Source organism: Pollachius pollachius, assembly GCF_949987615.1.
Source record: "Pollachius pollachius genome assembly, chromosome: 8".
Lineage (NCBI taxonomy): Eukaryota > Metazoa > Chordata > Actinopteri > Gadiformes > Gadidae > Pollachius > Pollachius pollachius.
This window is the reverse complement of record NC_136941.1, coordinates 5,498,801-5,520,144: the sequence shown is the minus strand read 5'-3', so window position 1 is coordinate 5,520,144 and position 21,344 is coordinate 5,498,801. Positions and strand designations below refer to the sequence as shown.

Sequence of the window (21,344 nt, the reverse complement as noted above, 5' to 3'; positions counted from 1 at the left end):
CTCTTCCGGTCTTGTCGGTGCCTTAAGATGACATATCATACCACCAGGTGTGAGTGTGATTAACAGCTACAAGCCTTCTTGAAAATCTGCCTCTTCAGTCCCCACAAGTGGGCGTGTCCACCTAGATGTGTGCTGGAACGATCAGTCTACCAGCCCACCCGGTGGACTGTAGCGAATGTTGCTGGGTGGACACGCCCACTTGTGATGTCAGAAGAGGCTTGTAATGTCTAATCACACTCACACCTGGTGGTATAATGTGTCAACGTTAAGCGTTTTGACTCAACGTGCCAGAACGTAGAGTAGGGCCCCTTGAAGGACGAGTTCGATTTCGGTCCAGCGCTGACGCGATGAGGAACAGGGAGAGGGAGGAGGAGAGAAGAGGACATGGCGCTTGCCGCTCACATTCCGCAGGGGCTGACGTTGTGACGCTCTCGTTAATGAGCAGCGTAAGCAGGGAATGTCAGGAGGAAAGATGGCACATGTGGGAACGCTTGGGACGAAGGTCTCGGCCACTTTTACCTGGCTGGTTTACGTAGTCATGGTCACCACAAGTGAAGCCATGCTGCATTGTGGGACTGATGGTTCGGGCAGGTTCACACCTGCCCACCCTCTGTGAGTGGCCACGTGAATGGTACTACCTGTTTTACCGGAGTCTGACCCCGAGTCGCTCACACACACACACACACACACACACACACACACACACGCACACACACACACACACATCCCTATTTTATTGTCATCCTGCATGGATTCTGAGTTTGACTGTAAGTAATGCAACTGTACGCTCACGCACACACACATCAAAAAACACCCTTTTCCCAGACAAACACACTGAAACCCTCAAATCCTGTGGACACACACACACACACACACACACACACACACACACACACACACACCACACGTTTCCCACACTAATAACATACCATGGCTGCCAGCTCATGCTGCAGTGAGCCAGGCGTAGCCCCCTTACCAGAGCCCAGCTCTGAGGCCTCATATATAGGGGGGGGGGGGGGGGCTGCATTAGCCATCAGCCATTAGCCTTTAGCTATTATAGCCAAGCCATTAGCCGTGGAACTCCTTGAGGTTCTGATGGATCAAACAACAGGGGACAAAGCTGAGAGAGAGAGAGAGAGAGAGAGAGAGAGAGCAAACGAGGGGAATGTTCATGCTGCTGTGTGTGTGTGTGTGTGTGTGTGTGTGTGTGTGTGTGTGTGTGTGTGTGTTGGGGGGGGCTGGATGGAGAGGATGAAGGGAGAGAATTAGCGGTAACAGTTTAGATAAACAGGAAGAAAAGGAGGAGAGATGAAGGAGAAGAGAGAGAGAGACCTCCAACAGCTGGCCCGCGGTGGAGTTGAAGCAGGTGGAGCAGGCCATGGGGGGGGGGGGGGGGGGGGGGGGGGTTCCTTTGCTTGCCCGTTCAAAAGAACCTAATGAACCTCAGTACATGTCGACTCCCGGACCAGGGGGCTTCGCTCAAAGGGAAAGCTGTACCTGCCTTGGTATGCTAACCAGCTACGCAGCCATATGTTTCACAGGGAACCGCGCCTTCTGGATTATAATCTGATTGATTTCAGATGCTTCAGGCTTTAATCAGAATAACGGCACACTGGTAAGGGAGTTCGACCCTCAGTGGAAAAGGTGCTGGTTCCAATCCCCCCCCAAGGTCTGCGGCGTACCTTAGGCGCCCTTGAGCAAGATGTCCTACCCCCCAACCTGCACCTTTGTGATGAAACGTCTCTGAATTCCCTGCTGAACCATTGCCCGGTCACAACAGACCTCCAGTGTAGAATGACATGCTCATCTCTCTCACCCTCTACCTGTCTGCTCGTGATGAAATGGGAGCCAGGGGAAGACGCCTGAACGGTTGAAATAACACTTTAACGATGACGGGGAAGCCCGGCGGTATGTCAGCGCAGGCGGGCCATGACGGCATGAGGTGGTCGACGTCTTCAAAGGGGATGAACCCGACTAATGGCTTCGTTTTGTTCCTTTTGTGTTTCCTGCCGCAACCCGAGTCCCCCCTGTTTTTTTTCAATTGGTCTTGAAGTATTTTCAGAAGTCACGGCCTGTTGTCGGCTTCCTGGCTCCCTGTCTCCAGCGGGTTTCAACCGGTCCGGGAGCCAGGAGGTCTCGCTGTGGGGGGTTCGGACGGTCGAGAGAGAGAGGGGTTTATGGCGCATAAGAGCTGCTACAAAGAGAGACAAAGAGATGGGGAGAGAGAGGGGAAAGAGAGAGGGGAGAGGCAAATAAAACGTGAAAATGGAAAGGAATCCATATAGGGAGCCCATGAATAGCACTGTACGGCTCTGTTCCCAGCAAATGGGAGATAAAGACTATGAAGTGATTACGCTGAGTGCAAGAGGAAAGGATCGAGACAAAAAGACTGGGGAAAATAGCAAAAGGGGATTTAGAAAAGAGAGAGGGAGGGAAAGAGGAAGGAGAAGTGAAGGAGATGGGATTAGCAGGAAGTTGGCCCAGGTCAAATGGAAATCTGGAGTGATGTTTGCTCTGGCGTAACCGCCTCCAACCCATGAAAACACACACACAGACACACGCGCACACACGCAAACATGGGCACTCATACACAAACGGGCACAAACACGCCAAACACACAACACACACACACACACACACACACACACAAACATGGGCACTCATACACAAACGGGCACAAACACACGCCACACACACACACACACACACACACACACAGGTGTAGACAGGACGAAAGGCATCCTGGTACAGTTTATTGCCAGGATCGGACTTGAAGCCCAGTGCTACACTGCTCCCTGAGAAAGTCTAAATGTTCCCCCGCAAGAATAAATAAAGAGCCATTTAAAGAAAGAGCCATTCGGAATGAAGAATATTGAGCGTAACAGGGAGAGGGAGAGAGAGATCAGAGGAATTGGAGAGGGGAGGACTAAAGACTTTTAAAAGAGGAAAATGTTACAGAGAGGGAAAGAGATGAGAGTGAAAGAAAGCTAGAGAGAGAGGGAGTGGGACAGAAAGAGGGAGGGAGTGATCACTTGACATATGGTGAGGATTATTTCAGATGTAAACAGTGACAGAGAAAGATGGATAACCAGGAGATTGAGCCAGGTGGATGGTGAGAGAAGAAATCTCAAATATCTTTTTAAACGTTTTACTCAAGAAGTCACTACACCTCACTAATAGTCCATATAAAGTTGGATTCTAGACATACTGGGCCTCATAGCTCAGAGGGCGATCCTGCAAAGCTGTCATGTGGAACCAAATGTCGAAAGTTTTGTTTACCAATGCAGGCTATCTGAACATCACGTTTACTTTGTCAGTCGAACCCTAAAACGCTCAGTATGCTAACAAGCCAACTACACTGACGTGCCAAGTACTCTAACCTCCGAGCACACTAAAATGCATGTCTTTGGAGGTATGAGGAAACATGTTTATGAACACGGGGAGAACCTTCAAACTTAACACAGAAAGGTCCCGGTGGGATTTGAACCCATGACCTCTCGTTGTTTGGCAGCAAGGGGGCACAGTGCGACCATTAATCAAATGGCTAAACGGTTATTTATGATTAGTATGAGTATATGAGTATAGGGCCGTGTAGACCTTGTAGACCAGTTGATTTTAGATTGTTAAAATATCATTACATGTGTTTCATATCATTACATGATATGAGAAGGAGCTGCCCGCACACACACACACACACACACACACACACACACACACACACACACACACACACACACACACAGGCATCCCTAACAGGAATACATTCTCACACACAAACACACACACAAACACATTGGCAAACACACAGACACACACAAGCACAAGCTCACACACACACACAAAACACCCCAGATACACACACACACACACACACACACACACACACACACACGAACACACACAGGGACCAGACTGCATGAAGGCAAAACACTTGGCAGGAAGTGATGTGTGTTCTCTGGAACGTGAGCAATCTAAGACGTCTGACTGACTGTGACCGGAACAGTGAGCCAGCGAGGGGGCTCAGATTGAAACCAGGGGTTCTGTTTCCTCCAGAGGCGCCCGAAAACGACCTGGGGCCACGCTGCTTTTAGCTCATTATCTGCTGCCCTCACTTCCTGTTGACGTACGCGGTGACGCAGTAAACCTCAGACAACGCTGCCACTCACACACACGTGAATGGACGCGTACATGTGTACATGTGATTAGGTGAAAGATTTACACACGGAAATGTGATGCAGTTCAAAGAAAGAAGAAAAACAACGAAAGAAAGAATCGCAACACAACACAGCACACACACACAACACACACACACACACACACACACACACATAGAGTGGGGCCTCAGTGTGTTACTTCCCGTCAGGTCCGCAAAGCCCTTGGCCCTTTTCCTGTCCCCACACAAACACACCAGGAACTACAGTGTGTGTGTGTGTGACTGTGTGTGAGTGGATGTGTGCATGTATGTTTATTATTCCAAGGCATATACAGTGTGTATTGGAAAGTATGTACACGGCGTGTGTAAGCGTCATAGGTCATGTGTGGTCACTGCATGGACATTTGTATGTGTGTGTGTGTGTGTGTGTGTGTGTGTGTGTGTGTGTGTGTGTGTGTGTGTGTGTGTGTGTGTGATTTGTAATTGTGTGTGCTGTATAAGCCTGACTGTACCACCCTCCCCCTCTCATTAGTGGGGGGGGGTTGGTCACAGTCCACTGTGCGAGAGAGACCACTCCACACATGGCATAGGATGTGTGTGTCTGTGTGCGTGTGTCTGTGTGTGTGTGTGTGTGTGTGTGTGTGTGTGTGTGTGTGTGTGTGTGTGCGTCATGCCAACCATCATCCATGTAAGGGAATGTATCTCTGTCTACTTGTCTCTCTGTGTGTATGTCTGCCTGTATGCCTGTCTGTCTGTCACTCTGTCTGAATGTCTGTCTTTCTGCCTGCGTGTCATTCTGCTTGCCTGTGTCTGCCTGTCTGATATTATTTACACCTCCTTGTGTGACTGGGGATCCAGTCTCTCTCCAGGAACATGTATATTTCATGTTTCATGTTCAAATGTTTTATGATTCCAGCACGACAACAGCAGTTTGATTTACATGGCCCTCAAGACAGCCGTGTCTGAGTAGTTCCACAGACGCGTGCCTTTTTTACTACTGTCTAAGTCCCAACTGCATGTGTGTGTATGTATGTGTGTGTGTGTGTGTGTGTGTGTGTGTGTGTGTGTGTGTGTGCAGGCCTTGTGTCAGCAGACGACCCTTCTGATAGTGCGAGATTGCAAGGACGTCTGTTTGAACACGTTGGTTCTGTTGGTGTTTTTGTGTGCTAGATTAGATACACAAGGGTCTGACGGTATGTTAATATGTGTGTTAATCTCATGAATGTCTTTCTCTCTTTGTCTGCCAGGCCAACTCCCCATGTGTTCCAGCCCCCTCCAATGATCTGGTAAGATGCCATTACTCTCTATCTAATTAGTTACTCTCCTTAGTTAGCTTCCCTAGTTTTTCTCCTTAGTTACGGCCCTAGGTTACTGTCTCTAGATACTGACTCTAGTTAATGCCCCTAGACACGGTCCTTCGTTTCTGGCCCTAGTTACGGCGCCTGGTTACGGTGCCTAGTTACTGTCCCTAGTTCCTGTCCTCAGTCACAAGGTCAGGTGTGCCAAAGGGCCCGTCTAGAGCTCCTCTCGCCTCTGTCGATGATCAGCTGTGTACCGGGGTCGTCCTGTAAAAGTCCATGTTGATGCTTCAGGAGGAAGTGGGAATGTTTGGCCATCAGGGAGTCTGTTTGTTGAATTAACTTTCCCTTCCTATCCCAAACCCTTCCGCGTTTCCCCTCGCATAACCTCCCCTGCCTCTCCCTCTCCTTTCCCTATCATCACCCTCTCCTCCACCTGTCTCTACCTCTTCCCTCCATCCTCTGCCTCCCCCCCCCTCTCTCTCCCTCTCCCTCCCCCTCTCTCGCTCCTATCATCGCCCTTACCTCGCTAACACCCCTGGACACCTCACCCATCACTTCCTTCCATCCTCTCCCCTGTCCCCTTTCCCCATGCCCCCCCCCCCCCCCCCCTCCCCTCCGGGACCCCAGCAGAGAAGGGGGACGGCACCGTCTCGACACATCCAGCACCTGGTGAGAACACGTCCCCTCCGCTCCCTTCCTCCTCTTCCTCCTCTTCCTCACCCCCTACCCCCCCCTTTGCCTCTCCATGTCGTCACCCACGGCCCTTTTTATCACCCTAATAAACACCCCTCATCTCATGTGGACAGAAACCAGTCCATTTGTTGACTAATGACTATCCCGGATTTTCGATCAAAATGCGCAACAATATTTAAAAACCATGTGTTGTACTTTAAACTGCAGTTTGTTTGTTTGTCCTCAGGGGTCGACCAAGTCACTGAATTACACCAAACAGAGGAGCACTCTGCCCAGGTAGAGTACCCTGCCTGCATACAAAGTCATTCCAAACACCTTGTCCGTCATGTTAAAGGCGACACGTTACATCGAGGTGGACACGCCAACTTGTGATGTCAGAAGAGGCCGATTTTCAAAACGGCTTGTAAGGGCCAATCACACTCACACCTGGTGGTGAAGCATGCCCCCTTTAATATCATCTGTTTCTCCATTGTCTACCCCTTCACACAACCCCTCTCCCGGGTGGTCTCCTCCCCAAGGAGCTTCAGTGTGGACCGGGTGATGGAGCGCGTGATGGAGCGCAACTACGACTTCGACCTGACCTACATCACCGAGCGCATCATCTCTGTCTTCTTCCCTCCTCTGCTGGACGAGCAGCGGTACCGGGTCAACCTGAAGGAGGTCACCGCCATGCTGCGCTCCAAGCACCAGGACAAGTTCCTGGTGAGGGAGGGACACACACCCAGACCCAGACCCACCAGACCCAGACCCAGACCCAGGCCCAGGCCAACCAGACCCAGACCCAGGCCCAGGCCCACCAGACCCAGATCCAGACCCAGACCCAGACCCAGGCCCAGGCCCACCAGACCCAGATCCAGACCCAGACCCAGACCCAGATCCAGACCCAGACCCAGAAAATATCTTCTAATCCAGAGAGTCAAATCAGTGCCATGGATCTGTTGTTTTGTATTTGTAGAAAAGTTTTTGTTACAGCAGAACAAAGATTTGTATAACATTTGTACACTATCACAAACATGAATATAGGGAGAAAAGACAGTGAAATAGGAGCTTTGCTCAAGATTGTTTACAATGAATAATTTGAGCCAACACACTTTCATCCAAAACGACTTACACTGATTTCAGATCAATGTCCTTGATTCGCAGGTAGGGGTGAGAGCATCTGACTGCCTAGCTACTAAACTGTCCTGCCACTACATTGAATGAAGATTTAAATTACACTACATATTGATGCATGTATACTGCATTGATGGCAATGTATAGCTATATCACCTCTATGTGTTTCCCAGCTCTTCAACCTGTCTGAAAAGCGACATGACATCAGCCGTCTGAATCCAAAGGTAACAGTCACTCTCTTCCCTTTTGTGTTTCTCACTTTTATCATTTGGTGAGCAGAGCGTTCAGTTACAAACAACTAAATGTATTGATGTAATCCAACCTTACACCCACAGCATCCAGCTACCTCCACTTCCAGATGTGCACCCAAAAAATACCCCCAAATAAACCGATTTGAGTGACACATATAACATACAGTTTTGATAAATGTCACAACAAAAACCACCGCGCTTTATATTTTAAATATTTAGTATGTATTATTTGCACCAACGTAAACATTCCATGTACGGTCGACCTTGGGTGTGAGAAAGGCGCTATATAAAATAAACATATTATTATTATTATTATTATGGTTGATCTACTGTGAACAACAGCACTAAATCTTAAACACTGCGGCTCCCATTCCCTGCACCAACAGGTCCATGACTTTGGCTGGCCTGACCTCCACGCCCCCCCCCTGGACAAGATCTGTGCCATGTGCAAGGCCATGGAGACCTGGCTGACCTCTGACCCCCAGCACGTGGTGGTCCTGCACTGCAAGGTCAGAGGTCAATCGAGGGTCACGACCACCACCGGGGAGGGGGGGAAATCTGGTGACTGCGAGGGAGGGCGTGTTTCAGAGAGACACAATGGTGCCTTTGTAGATATTGTAGTAATTAGCTCGTGATTACATCCCAACTACTACAACTACTACTATTCCGGCCCTACATAAGGGCTAGGGCTATGCTGGCTGTATGTTCAGCAACTATCCACATCCAACCTATCACCATCGTTCTGGGGACTCTTGGCCATGTTTATTCATCGTCACGGTAACAGGCAGTGCTGAGGTTCCCGGGAGTGTGGTCCCGGTGTCTCAGGGGGATGCTGTGTGCTGCCGTTAAGGAATCCGCCTGTGGAATGTTCTCCGGAATGTGACAGGAAGTAAAGAACACCCAGACTGTATAAAAAAAGTACTCTGCAGGGAGCTTTTTAATTTGTTCTCATTTTTTTGTTGCATCGTTTTTTCCCGCTCGGTTTTAGCGGGAAAACTCCCTAACTCCCCCCTCATATCACCTCCCTCCCTCTCTATCTTTCCCTTTCTCTCTCTCCCGTTATCATGCTCTTGTTACCTCCTTCCCTCTCTCTCCCACTTTATCTCCCTCTCTCTCGGTCTCTATATCTTTCTCTCTCTCTAACTACCATCTCCTCTCTCGCACTTCATTAGCCGCTCTCACTCTCTATCCCCCCCCCCCCCTCTCTCTCTAAACAACAGTTTGACAGACTCTAGCAGTTGTCTACTGTCTCCAGGGTCATTAGCCTCTGCCTCCCTTCCTTTATCACAAAACACATAGCTTCACCGTACAAGAATGTGACTATCGAGTTATTTTGGGGGACTTTATCATGTAACTGTAGTCTCATCTCTCTCTCTCTCTCTTAACAGGGCAACAAGGGTAAAACTGGTGTGATAATGGCTGCATACATGCACTACAGCAAGATATCTGCAGGGTAGGTCACTGTGTGTCTCTATGTTGTGAAGATGGAACAGATGAAAAAAAAGACAATCTCATATATATATATATCAAAAACATTGTGAAACCTATTCTGATAGTCTTCATGTCTCTGCATGGGTTTGTGTGTGTGTCTGTGCGCGCACGTGCGTGCGTGCATGTGTGTGTGTGTGTGTGCATGTGTCTATGTGTGTGTGTGTGTGTGTGTGTGTGTGTGTGTGTGAGCAGGGCGGACCAGGCACTCAGCACCCTGGCCATGAGGAAGTTCTGTGAAGATAAGGTGTCTTCGTCGCTCCAGCCGTCCCAGAACAGGTAGGGAGGAGCAGGGGTAGGAGGATGCATAGTGTTTTCATTCACTCCATGCACCCACACACTCAGATTATAGATAAACTTGTTTTGGCCTTATGAACGCCATTCCTTTCCAACGCACAACCCATTCCATGAAGAGGAGTTGGAATTCCCGCTAAACGCCCGCTAAAGCTGCTGTTTTTTTCCCTGTGGAACCCAATCCGGGGCGGGGACCAATTAAAACATAACGATTATTCCCAATAACATCCCCTCTCTCCACCCTCCTTGTTTGTCTCGCCCACCTCTCAATCTTTCCTTCTTTACCCCCCCTCTCTCGCGTTCTCTCTCCCCTTCCCTCCTTTCTCACTCTAAATACATCTCCATCATCTCTCTGTACCTCTTTTTTCTCTCTCTCTTTGTACCTCTTTTTTCTCTCTCCCTCCCTCCCTCTCTCCCTCTCTCTCTCCCTCTGTCTCTCCCTCTCTCTCTCAGGTATATCTATTACTTTGGGGGTCTGCTCTCTGGGGCGATCAAGATGAACAGCAGCCCTCTCTTCCTCCATCAGGTCCTCATCCCTTCCCTCCCCAACTTTCAGGGAGAACAAGGTGTGTGAGTCAGTGAGAGAGCGAGAGAGCGAGAGTGATAATGTATCTGTGTGTCCATGTGTGACTGTGGGTATTTGTCAGTGTGTCCATATGTGCATCTATTTAATTTAATTATCTTTGTATGCCTCCTCCTCTCTCTCTTTCCATCTCTCAGGTTACTACCCGTTTGTGAAGATCTACCAGTCCATGCAGTTGGTCTACACCTCCGGCATATAGTGAGTGCAGTACCCACTCATAAACTATGGCTAGACACTAACCCGCTGCCTCACAAGTACTCAGTATCACACATAGTATTGACTGTCCTTCTAGAACTCTACATACAGGATTAAACTGAGTTTAAAGTCTTCCTGTGTGTCTGTTTGTGGTTTGAATGATGTGTCTGCGTGTGCGTGTTTGTGTGTGTGTGTGTCCACCACAGTGATCTACAGGGAACGGGTGGAAGACGTCTGTGTGTGACCGTGGACCCAGCTCTGCTGCTGAAAGGCGACATCATGGTGAGTGTTATTCAAGCCTCACAGACCATAAAAAGCACACAGGGAACCAGATCCAGTTAAATGTAATTACTACTATGGTAAAGGCCCAACGTTTGCCATACTTGCCTTAACGTACTACTATCCTATTCAGCGGCACAATTTACGCTGGGATCAGACTGCACAATATCAGCCCGATTCAGAGAGTCTGGCGTCCCAGACAGTTTTCCAGCGTGGCAGCCGACTATGAACATCAGGGGGGGTCGTACCCCTTTTAGGGGAACATTGTCAACCGTTGCGATGTGTCGTCTGGGATGCGCTACGATGCCCTGGCATAAAGTCTGCTGTCTGGATTATTTTAGCATTGTCGCATGGTCGGACAACTCCCACGACGTGTACATGGTTGGGGTGAATACATACTGACCCCTAATACCCAATCCCAGGTGAACTTTAGGCCGGAGCGGGAAAACTTTACGTCCTAAAGATGGAGTTGCCTAATTTGACAAGGTGACCATCGTTAAAGACACAAATATTGTGTTGTCTTATCCCGTTATTCGATTTTTACTATGAGATACATATAATTTTATAGGGCATCCTGGGTTTTGAACCCATAACATTTCAGATGGGAGTCAAAACACCCTCACGACGACACTTTTCCTCCCCCACATTTATTTTGTATTGTATATTTAGAATATAATAATTATGTAAATCTCATAAATTAGATACAATCCAACAGCTGCCAACCACAAACTGCCCCATATCTAAACGTGTTTTCTTCAAAGTAACTTCACTTGCTCAGCTGCTTAGATTGCCATTGACTCTCTTTCTCGTCTCTCTGCTGCCCCCTGCAGGTGAAGTGCTACCACAGGCGAGCCCAGACGGCCGACAGGGACACTGTGTTCCGGCTGCAGTTCCACACGTGCACAGTGCATGGAAGTCAGCTCTGGTTTGGCAAGAGCGAGCTGGATGAGGCGTGCACAGGTAAGGAGGAGGAGGAGGAGAAGGAGGAGGGGGAGAGAAATGAATGGGAACCGATGGATGAGAGAACGAATGAATTGGGATGGACTAGGGTGGGAGGGGGGGTTGAGGAGTCATGGGGGCAGAAGTGGAAGGTGTGTGTGTGTGTGTGTGTGTGTGTGTGTGTGTGTGTGTGTGTGTGTGTGTGTGTGTGTGTGTGTGTGTGTGTGTGTGTGTGTGTGTGTGTGTGTGTGTGTGTGTGCATTCATGAATGGAAGTCCGATGATTGCCAGGGCAATCATAAAAAATATGCCATTAAACGTAAATGTGCACATAGTTTCATACAGGCTGGTGAGTGTTTTGAGACGAACTAGGCAGTGCACAACCGGTAAGATATTTTTCCCTCACTTGCCTCCCAGTGACCAATCACAGAGAGACTCAGAGACTGAATTTACTTTCACGGTCTGGTAAAACTCAAAACACCGCCCCTCTGGGTCCAACTAGGGTTGGAATAATGCGCTCCACCTCCGCCACACCCAGCCTTATTAAAGCCAAGACAAGACTAATGACAATGATGTCAGTGAAGAAAAGCGAATAAACTGCCGTATTGAGTACCTTCCCCCGCGTTTTATAGGCTCTGCACGCACCAGTGCGTCTCACAAACAGTCAGGCGGGACGGGGCCTTGTGCGGTGGCCCTGGTAGGAGTTAGGACCCATAACGCACGGCCCTGAGGGGTTTGGGGCTGAATGCGGCCCTTGGTTTCACCCGTTCTGAATGGGCCCTTACTGCCTGTTCACGAATAAACCCCCTTTAATAGTGGAAATGTAAATCACCGCCCTGGACTAATCGCCCTAATAGCGGCCGTTCTCTGGGAAGAGGGCCATGCAGGGGATAAATTCACACTATTGTAGTGTGTCAGCGCAAATAACGTTTTAGCACTGAGGTAAGAAGCTGGCCGTGTTTTTTAAATCCGTTAAACGGTTGTTTATTAATCTCTTTATCGGACCAAATGATGTAGCAACAGCTCTCTGGGGAGAGATGTTGTCTTGTTTTTATACTTATGAGGGCTGCATGTTTGTTGGAACAAAGTTTCCCTGGGGAGAAGCATGGAAAAAACAAAGAAAGTCACAGTGTGTGCTGGATTATTCCCTTATTCCGAAATACGCACGCTCATTACCTCATTTCCTTTACTTGGTTTCACCCTCTGTGTTAAGCGAGTGAGTAGTTAGTAGTTAAAACGTTGAGGTACAGAGCAGCCACTGTACGGAGCTGCCCTTCCATTAGGCCAGATGAGGTGAAGGGAATGTTCATTCACCTTTTGGAAACACCTATGGATGGTTCATAAAGTACACAAGGTAGTAGAAGCTACTGCTTCTAATACCTAACTGCGACACCAGGGCCAGGATTTTCCCTTTTTATAAATGGTACGGTATGAATCGTACTCTTGATATGGTTACACAAAGGAGGGAGTGAGTAGAATCCAATGTCACCCTATGCCAGGTTTTCAGTTGGCAGAGAAATGTAATACTTACACTTTTCAACGGACTGCAATGAATACAAGTTCTAGGGAAAAACAAAGAGTTGTGTTGATATCTCTGGGATGGCATTTTAACGTATGAATGATTCGCTCTTCCCCTCAGACGAGAGGTTCCCATCAGATGCCACGGTGGAGTTTGTCTTCTCCTCTGGGCCGGAGAAGATCAAAGGTTGGTTCCCTTCTTTTTAGGCGCTTACACTTTTTACTTAAAGTACATTTAAGTATATTGAATATAATTAAGGGGCTAATATTCCATAGTGTTTCTTGATTGAAACAGAGTACTGGTAAGAAAACAAAGCAAAGAGAACTAAAAGGCAAATAAAGTGACAAAGACAGTGTAGTGAAAGCTCAATGTCTACTGCAAAGCGCCAAACCTCTACCTCCTCCTGAATGATGTTTCTGAAGTTCCTTTAAGTCCCTGGATATCCTTCAACCATCCGCTAAAACACTCAATAGTCAATATAAAATTTGATAAGCCCCTGACCGTACTCCCCAACATGCCTGGCTGTATCCACCACTCCCATTAAAACACTAATCCAACCCCAGCCCAGCCATCATTCCAAACAACACATAACAACACATGACCGCTTGTTCCCTGCAGGCCGAGAGATCCAGAAGAATGACCCGGCCGTCACCGTCGACTACAACACGGGGGACCCTGTGGTGCGCTGGGACTCCTACGAGAACTTCAACGAGCGCTTCCAGGACAGCCTGGAAGGTGAGCCCTAACCCTAACCCTCCGGGGACGAATGGGCGTCACCGGTCGTCACAACAAACACTCTTTCCTCCGGTCGTCACAGCAAACACTCCCTCTCCTCTCGGCTCGGTCTGCTGACGCGCATTGGATTCCCGGCCGCACTGCATCGTGATTCAGTCGTTCAGCGCAGCGATCCTTCACACAAACATCTGGAGGTTAATCAGAGAATCACTACCAGACGCCCGAGCAGTCCATGACGGGCCGTCGTGATTATGAAACGCCCGGGCTGTGGACTTAAAAATTTTTAGTCCAAGAGAACAAATATAATCGCTTGATCATTTTGTCAGAGTTATGTGTTGTAGAAACGTTGACCTATTTGTAAGAATTTGATACCCTCTCTAGGGGTATTGTGCTGTCAGTCTGGTGAGTAGATGGAGCTGAGATCTCTTCCTTTATGAACAATCTAACCACACTGCTATGGTCTACTGGAGTGAAGACCAGTTATTCGATGCAGCACATTATCTGGTCAACACCAGCGTCGGGAATTCCCTATTCTGTTCTTCCCCGTTCCGTTCTCTGTCTGTTCTTGTTCTCAGTCTGTTCTGTTCTTCCCCGGTCCATTCTTCCAGTTCCGTTCTTCACTGCTCTGTTCTTCCCTGTTCTGTTTTTCCCTGACCTCTGACCTCTGACCCCCGGTCCTGACCTATGACCTTTGACCCCCGTCCTGTGCCCTCTCTCCCAGACATCGCCCACACGCGCGGGCCCGGTAGACGGCAGCCTTTACGCCCAGATCAAGAAGCGCCGCTGCCCCAATTCCGGCTCGCTCACCTCCACCAATGGCAGCAGCCCGGGGGGCGGGTTCATCGACGACCGACCCAATCACCCGCTCACGTCCGCCAGCTGCGACTCCTCCACCTTCTCCGCCCACTCCAACCAGTCGTCCATCCAGCAGGCCGACAAGCTCCGCCCCTCGCCGCCCACCCGGCAGGAGAGGGAGGAGCTGGACCGCATGCTCGGCGGGATCGAAGGGGGCGGGAACGGCGAGCGCGAGACCGCCATCCTGGACGACGGCGACTCGCTGCCCTCGGAGCTGTCGTCGGGGACGATGAGGCTGGGCCGCTCGTGCTCCTGCAGGGTGGGGCTACCGGTCCCAGCGCTGCGCTGAGCCCGGCTGCGACCGCACCCTCCTCATGCCCAACGGGTACTGCCTGGACCGGGGCGCCGGGCACCAACGGGCACCACGGAGCCACGCCCTCCGCCAGGTGGGCCACACTGTAGTGTTTGGTGCTATCGCTTACTGTTAACATTAACTATAAAAGGGAAGTCTGGCGCCCCCTGCTGGAGCTGCTGTCCCAACGACCCGACCCCCGGATAAGCAGTTTGAAGATGAGATAAGAGATGAGAGATGAGATGAGATTTACTACAATGTGTTGGTAGGGGGTACGGGCATCTTGCCCTGGGGTGCCGACAGGTAAGGTTGAGGACATTGGGCTTTGAACCCTGAACCTTTCAGCTACCGGCGTCCGGCCATTCTGGATTTTAAGCTCTGAATGTTGGAACTAACTTCTGAGAGTATCGCAGCTCTGCCTAAACACACTTTTAAAATCAGGGCTCAAAGGTGCTTTTTATTCAACTGTATGTCTGCACAGGTATGTTTACTATTTTACCGTCTTACACGTTGATTTTACGATAGCCTTTTAAATCGTTGTCTTTGAGTGACGTTTACCATTTGGCCTTTGAACGGCCTTCGAGTGGTCCGGGCAGATCTGTCTGATTAATCCTGCCTCTTCCATCTTTACCCCCCCCCCCCCCCCCCCCCAGCCCCAAGTCCGGCCTGCCCTCCCACCTGGACCTGTGCCAGCACTATAGCCCCCACCCCCACCAGCCCCTCCCACCGCCCGACCTGGTGTGGGACCCGCCACGCCGGCCAGACCCACTACCTGCACCGGCCCTGCTCCGACTCAAGCCCCTCCGGCCACCGGCTCTACCCCTACCCCCCCCCTGACCTGCACGCCCTCGCCGGCCCCGGGCGCCTGCTGTGCCGCGGCGATGACTACGGCAGCCCCTACCACCACCACCACCACCACCACCACCCGCCGCCGCCGCCGCCGCCGCCCGCCCACGTCTACCATCACCACGGCAACAAGGGCCCCGCCTACCCGGACCCGCTGATGCTGGAGGGCGGTATGGCGGCCCCTCCCGGCTGCCCGTGCCGGGACTGCGGCGTGCGCAGAGGATGAGGAGGACGACGCCGCCGCCGCCGCCGCCGCCTACCACGGCATCCGCCTGGACCCCTGGGACCGGGAGGCGGAGCTACAGCACCGAGGGGCGGAGCTTCAGCAGAGGGGCGGGGCTCCGGGGGAGCTGCACCACTGGGAGCACCGGGACTCCGGCGGGGGGCCGCAGCAGCAGCATCAGCAGGGGGGTGGGCCGCGGCGGGCCAGAGAGCTGTCCCTGCACTGGGAGCGCGAGCGCGAGGCCCACCTGCAGTGGGAGCGCGAGTACTGGCACCGCCGCGCCACCGTGGCGTCCTTCGCGCCGCACGGCCGCCCGCACGACCTGCCCGCCGCGTTCACCTTCGACCCCCTGCCCTCGGGCCACGCCGCCTACCCCGAGGCCTCGCGCTCCCACGTCCACTCCCACCCGGACCTCAAGTACAGCAGCGGCAGCAGCGGCTACCAGACGCCGCGCCAGGCCTGCCCCTACTCGCCCTGCCAGCCCTCGCCCTCCGAGAGCCGCGGCTACGCCTCGGGCTACCAGTCCGAGTCCACCTCGCCGCTGCCCCCGCCGCCGGGGAGCGGTCACCACGGCAACGGGGCCCCCCGAGCACGGCCAGCCGCCGCCCGGCTCCGACGCCCATCTGAGAGGTGAGAAGGAGTCCGAGGACGGAAATAATAAATAAGACGTTTGGGGGATTCGAACCCAGTGCCTTTCGGCTAGGGGGGGGGGGGGGGGGGGGGGGGGGGGGGGGGGGGGGGGGGGGGGGCGATGAACTCCCTCCCTCACTATCGTAGAGTACCCCCCCCCCACCCCCACCCATGACCTCTGACCTATCCTCCCCTCCCCTAGATGCCCTGCGCAGCTCGGGCGAGAGCGTGGGCTGGAGGGACCACATCACCCAGGGCTCCTTCAAGAGGGTCCACCGGCCCCAGGTGGCCTGCTCCACCCCCTCCGACATGTCCGGACCCCCCACCCCCGTCCACACCAGCAGTCCCATGTGCCCCCAGGAGAGGTAGGGTCTGCCGCGTCTCTCTCCTCCCCCTGCCTCCCCCTTTTAAAATTGAGTTGAAGGTGACATATTACACCACCAGGCGTGAGTGTGATTCGCCGTTACAAGACGTTTGGAAAGTCCGCCTCTTCTGACATCACAAGTGGGCGTGTCCACCTAGATGTGTGACGGATAGATGAGCAACGTCTGCTACAGTCCACTGGGTAGGCTGGTAGACTATCCATCATGCAGCTAGAAGAGGCAGACTTTCAAAACAGCCTGTAGCGGCTAATCACACTCACACCTGGTGGTATAATATGACTCCTTTAGGCAGCATAACATAGATAGTTGGATAGCACACCGAATTCTCACCTGGTCATCAAAGCCTATTATAAAACTTCCCAGGCATTCATTTAATGCTCAAAACTAACAAATGTTTTCCATAACTGAAAGCAGTGGCCCAGCGATCAAACATTCCGCATCCCTTTTCAAATCCATTGATGTTTAATAAAGTCCGCCTGTCCGACGACGACCCAATACCTTACTGATTTGCCACATCTTGTATTGACACGCGATTGACGGAACGGAACATTGCTGAGAGCCTGACAGCAGCGGAGGCCCGTCAGGCCGTAGACAGATGTCCTAGACACACAGTGTACCCCTGGCTGACCCTGTCCCGTCCTTCTCTGCAGCGCCAGTTCAGGCGTCAGGGAGGAGGAGATCCGGACCACCGACATCCTCGACGGGGACCACGACCCCGCCCCGCCCCAGCAGACCCTCCCGTCCCACCTGGCCCCCGTGGCCCAGGCCCGCGCCCGCCTCCCGGACCCCTCCTCGTCGTCGCAGCGCCCCAGAGACCAGTGCTCGCAGGTCGTCACGGCGACCACGCAAGGGGAGCCCGGCGAGCGCTGCGGTGCCGCCGCGGCCCCTTCGGCGCCCGTCCCGTCGGCGCCCGTCCCGACGCAGAACCACCGCGGCTCGGCGCCGCACGCCTCCCCGGACCACGACCTGGACCCGCCCGCCGCCATCGCTGCCATCGCCGCCGCCGCCGCCGCCGCCGCCGCCCCTGTGCCCGTACCGGTGAACCACGTCTCACCGGCCACCTCCGACCCGGCCCTCCCAGCCCAGGGGCCCGCCTCGAGCGACCCGTCCATGGAGTCGGCCCCCCAGACCCCCGGCCCCGGCCGGGACCCCAAAGCTCAGCACGTGGTCACCCAGGCGACGGTCCACCCCGAGAGCCCCACCCGGGTCAACGGGACCCCCAACGGGACCCCCGACGGGACCCCCGACGTCCAGGACGCACCCACACCCAACGCCGTTTCCACGGCGCCCGCGCCCGAGTCCCCCACCCGGGGGTCCGGCTCCTCCCCTCAGCCCCCCTCCAGCAGCACCGACACCTCCCCTCTGTCCGACTCCCCGGTCCCCGGCTTCGCCACCCTGGAGGCTGATGCTGAGCGGCTCGGACCCCCACCAGCCCCCCGCGGCGAACCACCACGGGGCCAGCAACGGCCAGCAGCACCACTACCACCCCGGAGCGGGGCCCCTCGCCCCGGGGCCCTCCGACAGGTCCCCCCCGGCGCACGGCGGCTACCCGGCTAGCCTCTACGCCCAGCCCCACCCCGGGGGCACCCCCCAATGCTACGCCACCCTCTCCCACCCCCAGCCCCCGCTGCCGGAGAAACGCCGGCACCCCAGCCAGCCCGGGTCGCCCGAGGGCGACGGGGGGGCGGGCACCCTGGGGCGTCTCTCCTCCACCTCCTCCGTCACCCCGCAGCAGCAGCAGCAGCAGCAGCAGCAGCACCACGTCACCTTCTCCCCCACCGTGGGGGAGCTGGCGCCCTCTGGTGGCCAGACCGAGGCGGTGGCGCCAGAGAGCCCCACCAGGGTGAGCGTCAAGTTCGTCCAGGACAGCTCCAGGTTCTGGTACAAGCCGTCCATCTCCAGAGAGCAAGGTGATACAAGGGTTCATTTTATTTCAAATAAGAAAATATTATCGATTATATGAGATTAAACACGGGGGGTAGGACTGCGGCCAAGATAGTAGGCATGACCATGATGATATTGTGTCATATTGCATGTGGATAATTCACTTCTATTTCCCTTTCAAATGGATGTTCATGCGTCGGAGTTCACCTCATGTTGCTTTGTACGAAGGCACCTGCTAAGTTACTGAATAGTAAATACGAGTCACACGAGTCAAGGACAAGTTCCGTGTCCTTCAGCCCTCCCTGATGTTGAGTGTGGTGATTTATTTCCGCTGTAGCGATCGCGGCCCTGAAGGAGAGAGAGCCAGGGGCCTTCCTTATAAGGGACAGTAACTCGTTCCAGGGGGCCTATGGGCTGGCCCTCAAGGTGGCCACGCCCCCGGCCAACATATCCAATCACAGCAGCAAAGGTAGGAGGTCACTCAAAACTGTTTACTATGAGGAGAACTGCACTCTTCTTTAATTTGAATTATTTCTCATAACTTTATGCTGTTTCACTATATAACCACAACTATATATATAAACACACTATATAACCAACTTAGAGTTGCCATGTTGCCCCTAGTAACCACTACTTCCTGTGCGTCACAGTGGTGGACCCCCAGGAGCAGCTGGTCAGACACTTCCTGATCGAGACGGGGCCCCGCGGGGTCAAGATCAAGGGCTGCCAGAACGAGCCCTACTTCGGTAGGTCCCCCCCCCCCCCTCTCCCGCGGAGCTCTGAGCCTTCCATAGATCGGATCAAACCACGCGGCCCAGGGCGCTGTACTAGTGACCACAGGTAGCTCGACCCCCAGCTCAGAGGGCCTGGGTTGGTCAGCCTGGTCGTAGGAGATCTGAGGCTAGACGCCTGACGTCTGACCTTAACGTGTCTCAACACATTGTAGGTCACTTTGGGTCAAGTACTACGCTAAATATTAAAAAGGTGACATATTATACCTCCAGGTGTGAGTGTGGCAAGCCGTTTTGGAAATCTGCCTCATCTGACATCACAAGCGGGCGTGTCCACCTAGTTGTGTGCACCTGCTGGTATTATTATGTCACCTTTAAATTTGCACTGGTAAATAGTTTGATGTACCGTCTGATTCACACCAACGTCAACCCTTTACAGTTAGCTTTTGTGCAATGGGAATCAACCCCCGCACCCTGGCAGTTTCAATACCCTGCTCCACCCATAAAGGGTGAGTGGAGCACTCCTGCGGTCCGACTCCCTGACGTTGTGCTGTCGCCCACAGGGAGCCTCTCTGCGCTGGTCTACCAGCATTCCATCACCCCCATTTCTCTGCACTGCACCCTGAGGATCCCTGACAAAGGTCTGCTTCCTATCCCCCATCCCGTACCGGGTTCAGTGGGGTACTGCACTGATCAATTCAACCGAAAAAAAGCTAAAGGGAACAAAACCACAAATCCGTTGATCAACATGTGCTGCTAGTTTTTAGACATGTTTGTGCCACAAACCACAGAAGTCAGTTCTTTGCTAAATGTTATGGATGAAATGGGGACTGAAATAAGTGAATGTCGTTTCCGAAGCAGAAAATGTAGGAGAATTAAGCTGGAGTTATATAGTCTCTATAATAGTAATAACTATAAAAGTGACTATGGTATCCAAGCAGGAGGTTTAAATGTGTGATTGTGTGTTCTCCCCCCCCCGTCAGAGCTGATAGGAGCGGGCCAGGAGGTGCAGCCGCCCAGTAACATGAGCAGCGCCGCCGACCTGCTGAAACAGGGAGCAGGTGAGCTCTGACCCCAGCTATACTGGTTCAAACTGGTCTTATTGCTAAGGAATCCTCATCTCTCAGGCTGATCCTAGATCAGGCCTATTCTATATTGGAAAGCACAGGATACTTTTTCAGCAGTTTGTAGGTGATGGAGAATGTATGTCCTTGGTTAATGTGCTAATTAACAATATATAAAAAGCACTTGTGCTACTTCTAAAGCTCATCATAATATCACTATGAATACAGATGTATATGTAAAAAGATTAGTTACAATCCTTCTTCTTAAATCCTTCTAGGCAGAGAATTACATAGCGTAGTTTAAGATTCAGGCACCAGGAACTATTGCCCTCATCCGATCGGTCGTCAGAGTTCCCGACCCGTCTCTCTCTCTTTCCCCCCTGCAGCCTGTAACGTGTTGTACCTGAACTCCGTGGAGACGGAGTCCCTGACGGGGCCCCAGGCCATCGCCAAGGCAACGGACGCCACCATGGGCCGGAGCCCGCGTCCCGCCGCCACCGTGGTCCAGTTCAAGGTGACCGCCCACGGGATCACCCCTGACCGACAGCCAGCGCAGGTACGGACACCCGCCAACACTAGGTTCACCCTGTTCAAATACTGCTGAGCTTTATGAAAAGCACAAGAAGATGCGAGATTTGTGATTTGTGAAGGACACTTCTCCCCCCCCTACCTCTCCCTACGCTCTGAAAGCCCCGCCCACCCAAGGAAAGCCAGCCTCGCTTTTAAAACTTAAGGGGGACATGTTGTACCACCAGGTGTGAGTGTGATAAGACGTTACAAACCGTTTTAAAAATCGGCCTCTTCTGACATCACAAGTGTCCACCTAGATGTAGGACGCCCACATGTGATATCAGAAGAGGCATATTTTCAGAACGGCTTGTAATAGTGGTATAT

The 21,344-nt window shown here is 52.5% G+C and overlaps 1 protein-coding gene across 1 annotated transcript in view; it reads left to right on the top strand.

Annotated features, from left to right (window-relative positions):
• LOC307079638 (tensin-2-like) overlaps positions 1–21,344 on the top strand; it is a 52,575-nt gene that overhangs the window by 27,445 nt on the left and 3,786 nt on the right. Inside the window, 31 exon segments of the mRNA XM_079742084.1 lie at positions 5,401–5,439; positions 6,082–6,123; positions 6,374–6,423; positions 6,666–6,849; positions 7,434–7,484; positions 7,898–8,020; positions 8,900–8,964; positions 9,195–9,278; positions 9,747–9,859; positions 10,014–10,074; positions 10,278–10,353; positions 11,181–11,310; positions 12,928–12,993; positions 13,426–13,542; positions 14,264–14,280; positions 14,282–14,659; positions 14,661–14,738; positions 14,740–14,783; positions 15,343–15,436; positions 15,438–15,751; positions 15,753–16,335; positions 16,337–16,388; positions 16,591–16,753; positions 17,422–18,168; positions 18,170–18,681; positions 18,993–19,124; positions 19,306–19,401; positions 19,950–20,027; positions 20,370–20,447; positions 20,837–20,985; positions 20,987–21,006. Coding sequence (XP_079598210.1) covers positions 5,401–5,439; positions 6,082–6,123; positions 6,374–6,423; positions 6,666–6,849; positions 7,434–7,484; positions 7,898–8,020; positions 8,900–8,964; positions 9,195–9,278; positions 9,747–9,859; positions 10,014–10,074; positions 10,278–10,353; positions 11,181–11,310; positions 12,928–12,993; positions 13,426–13,542; positions 14,264–14,280; positions 14,282–14,659; positions 14,661–14,738; positions 14,740–14,783; positions 15,343–15,436; positions 15,438–15,751; positions 15,753–16,335; positions 16,337–16,388; positions 16,591–16,753; positions 17,422–18,168; positions 18,170–18,681; positions 18,993–19,124; positions 19,306–19,401; positions 19,950–20,027; positions 20,370–20,447; positions 20,837–20,985; positions 20,987–21,006 — 4,736 coding nt within the window.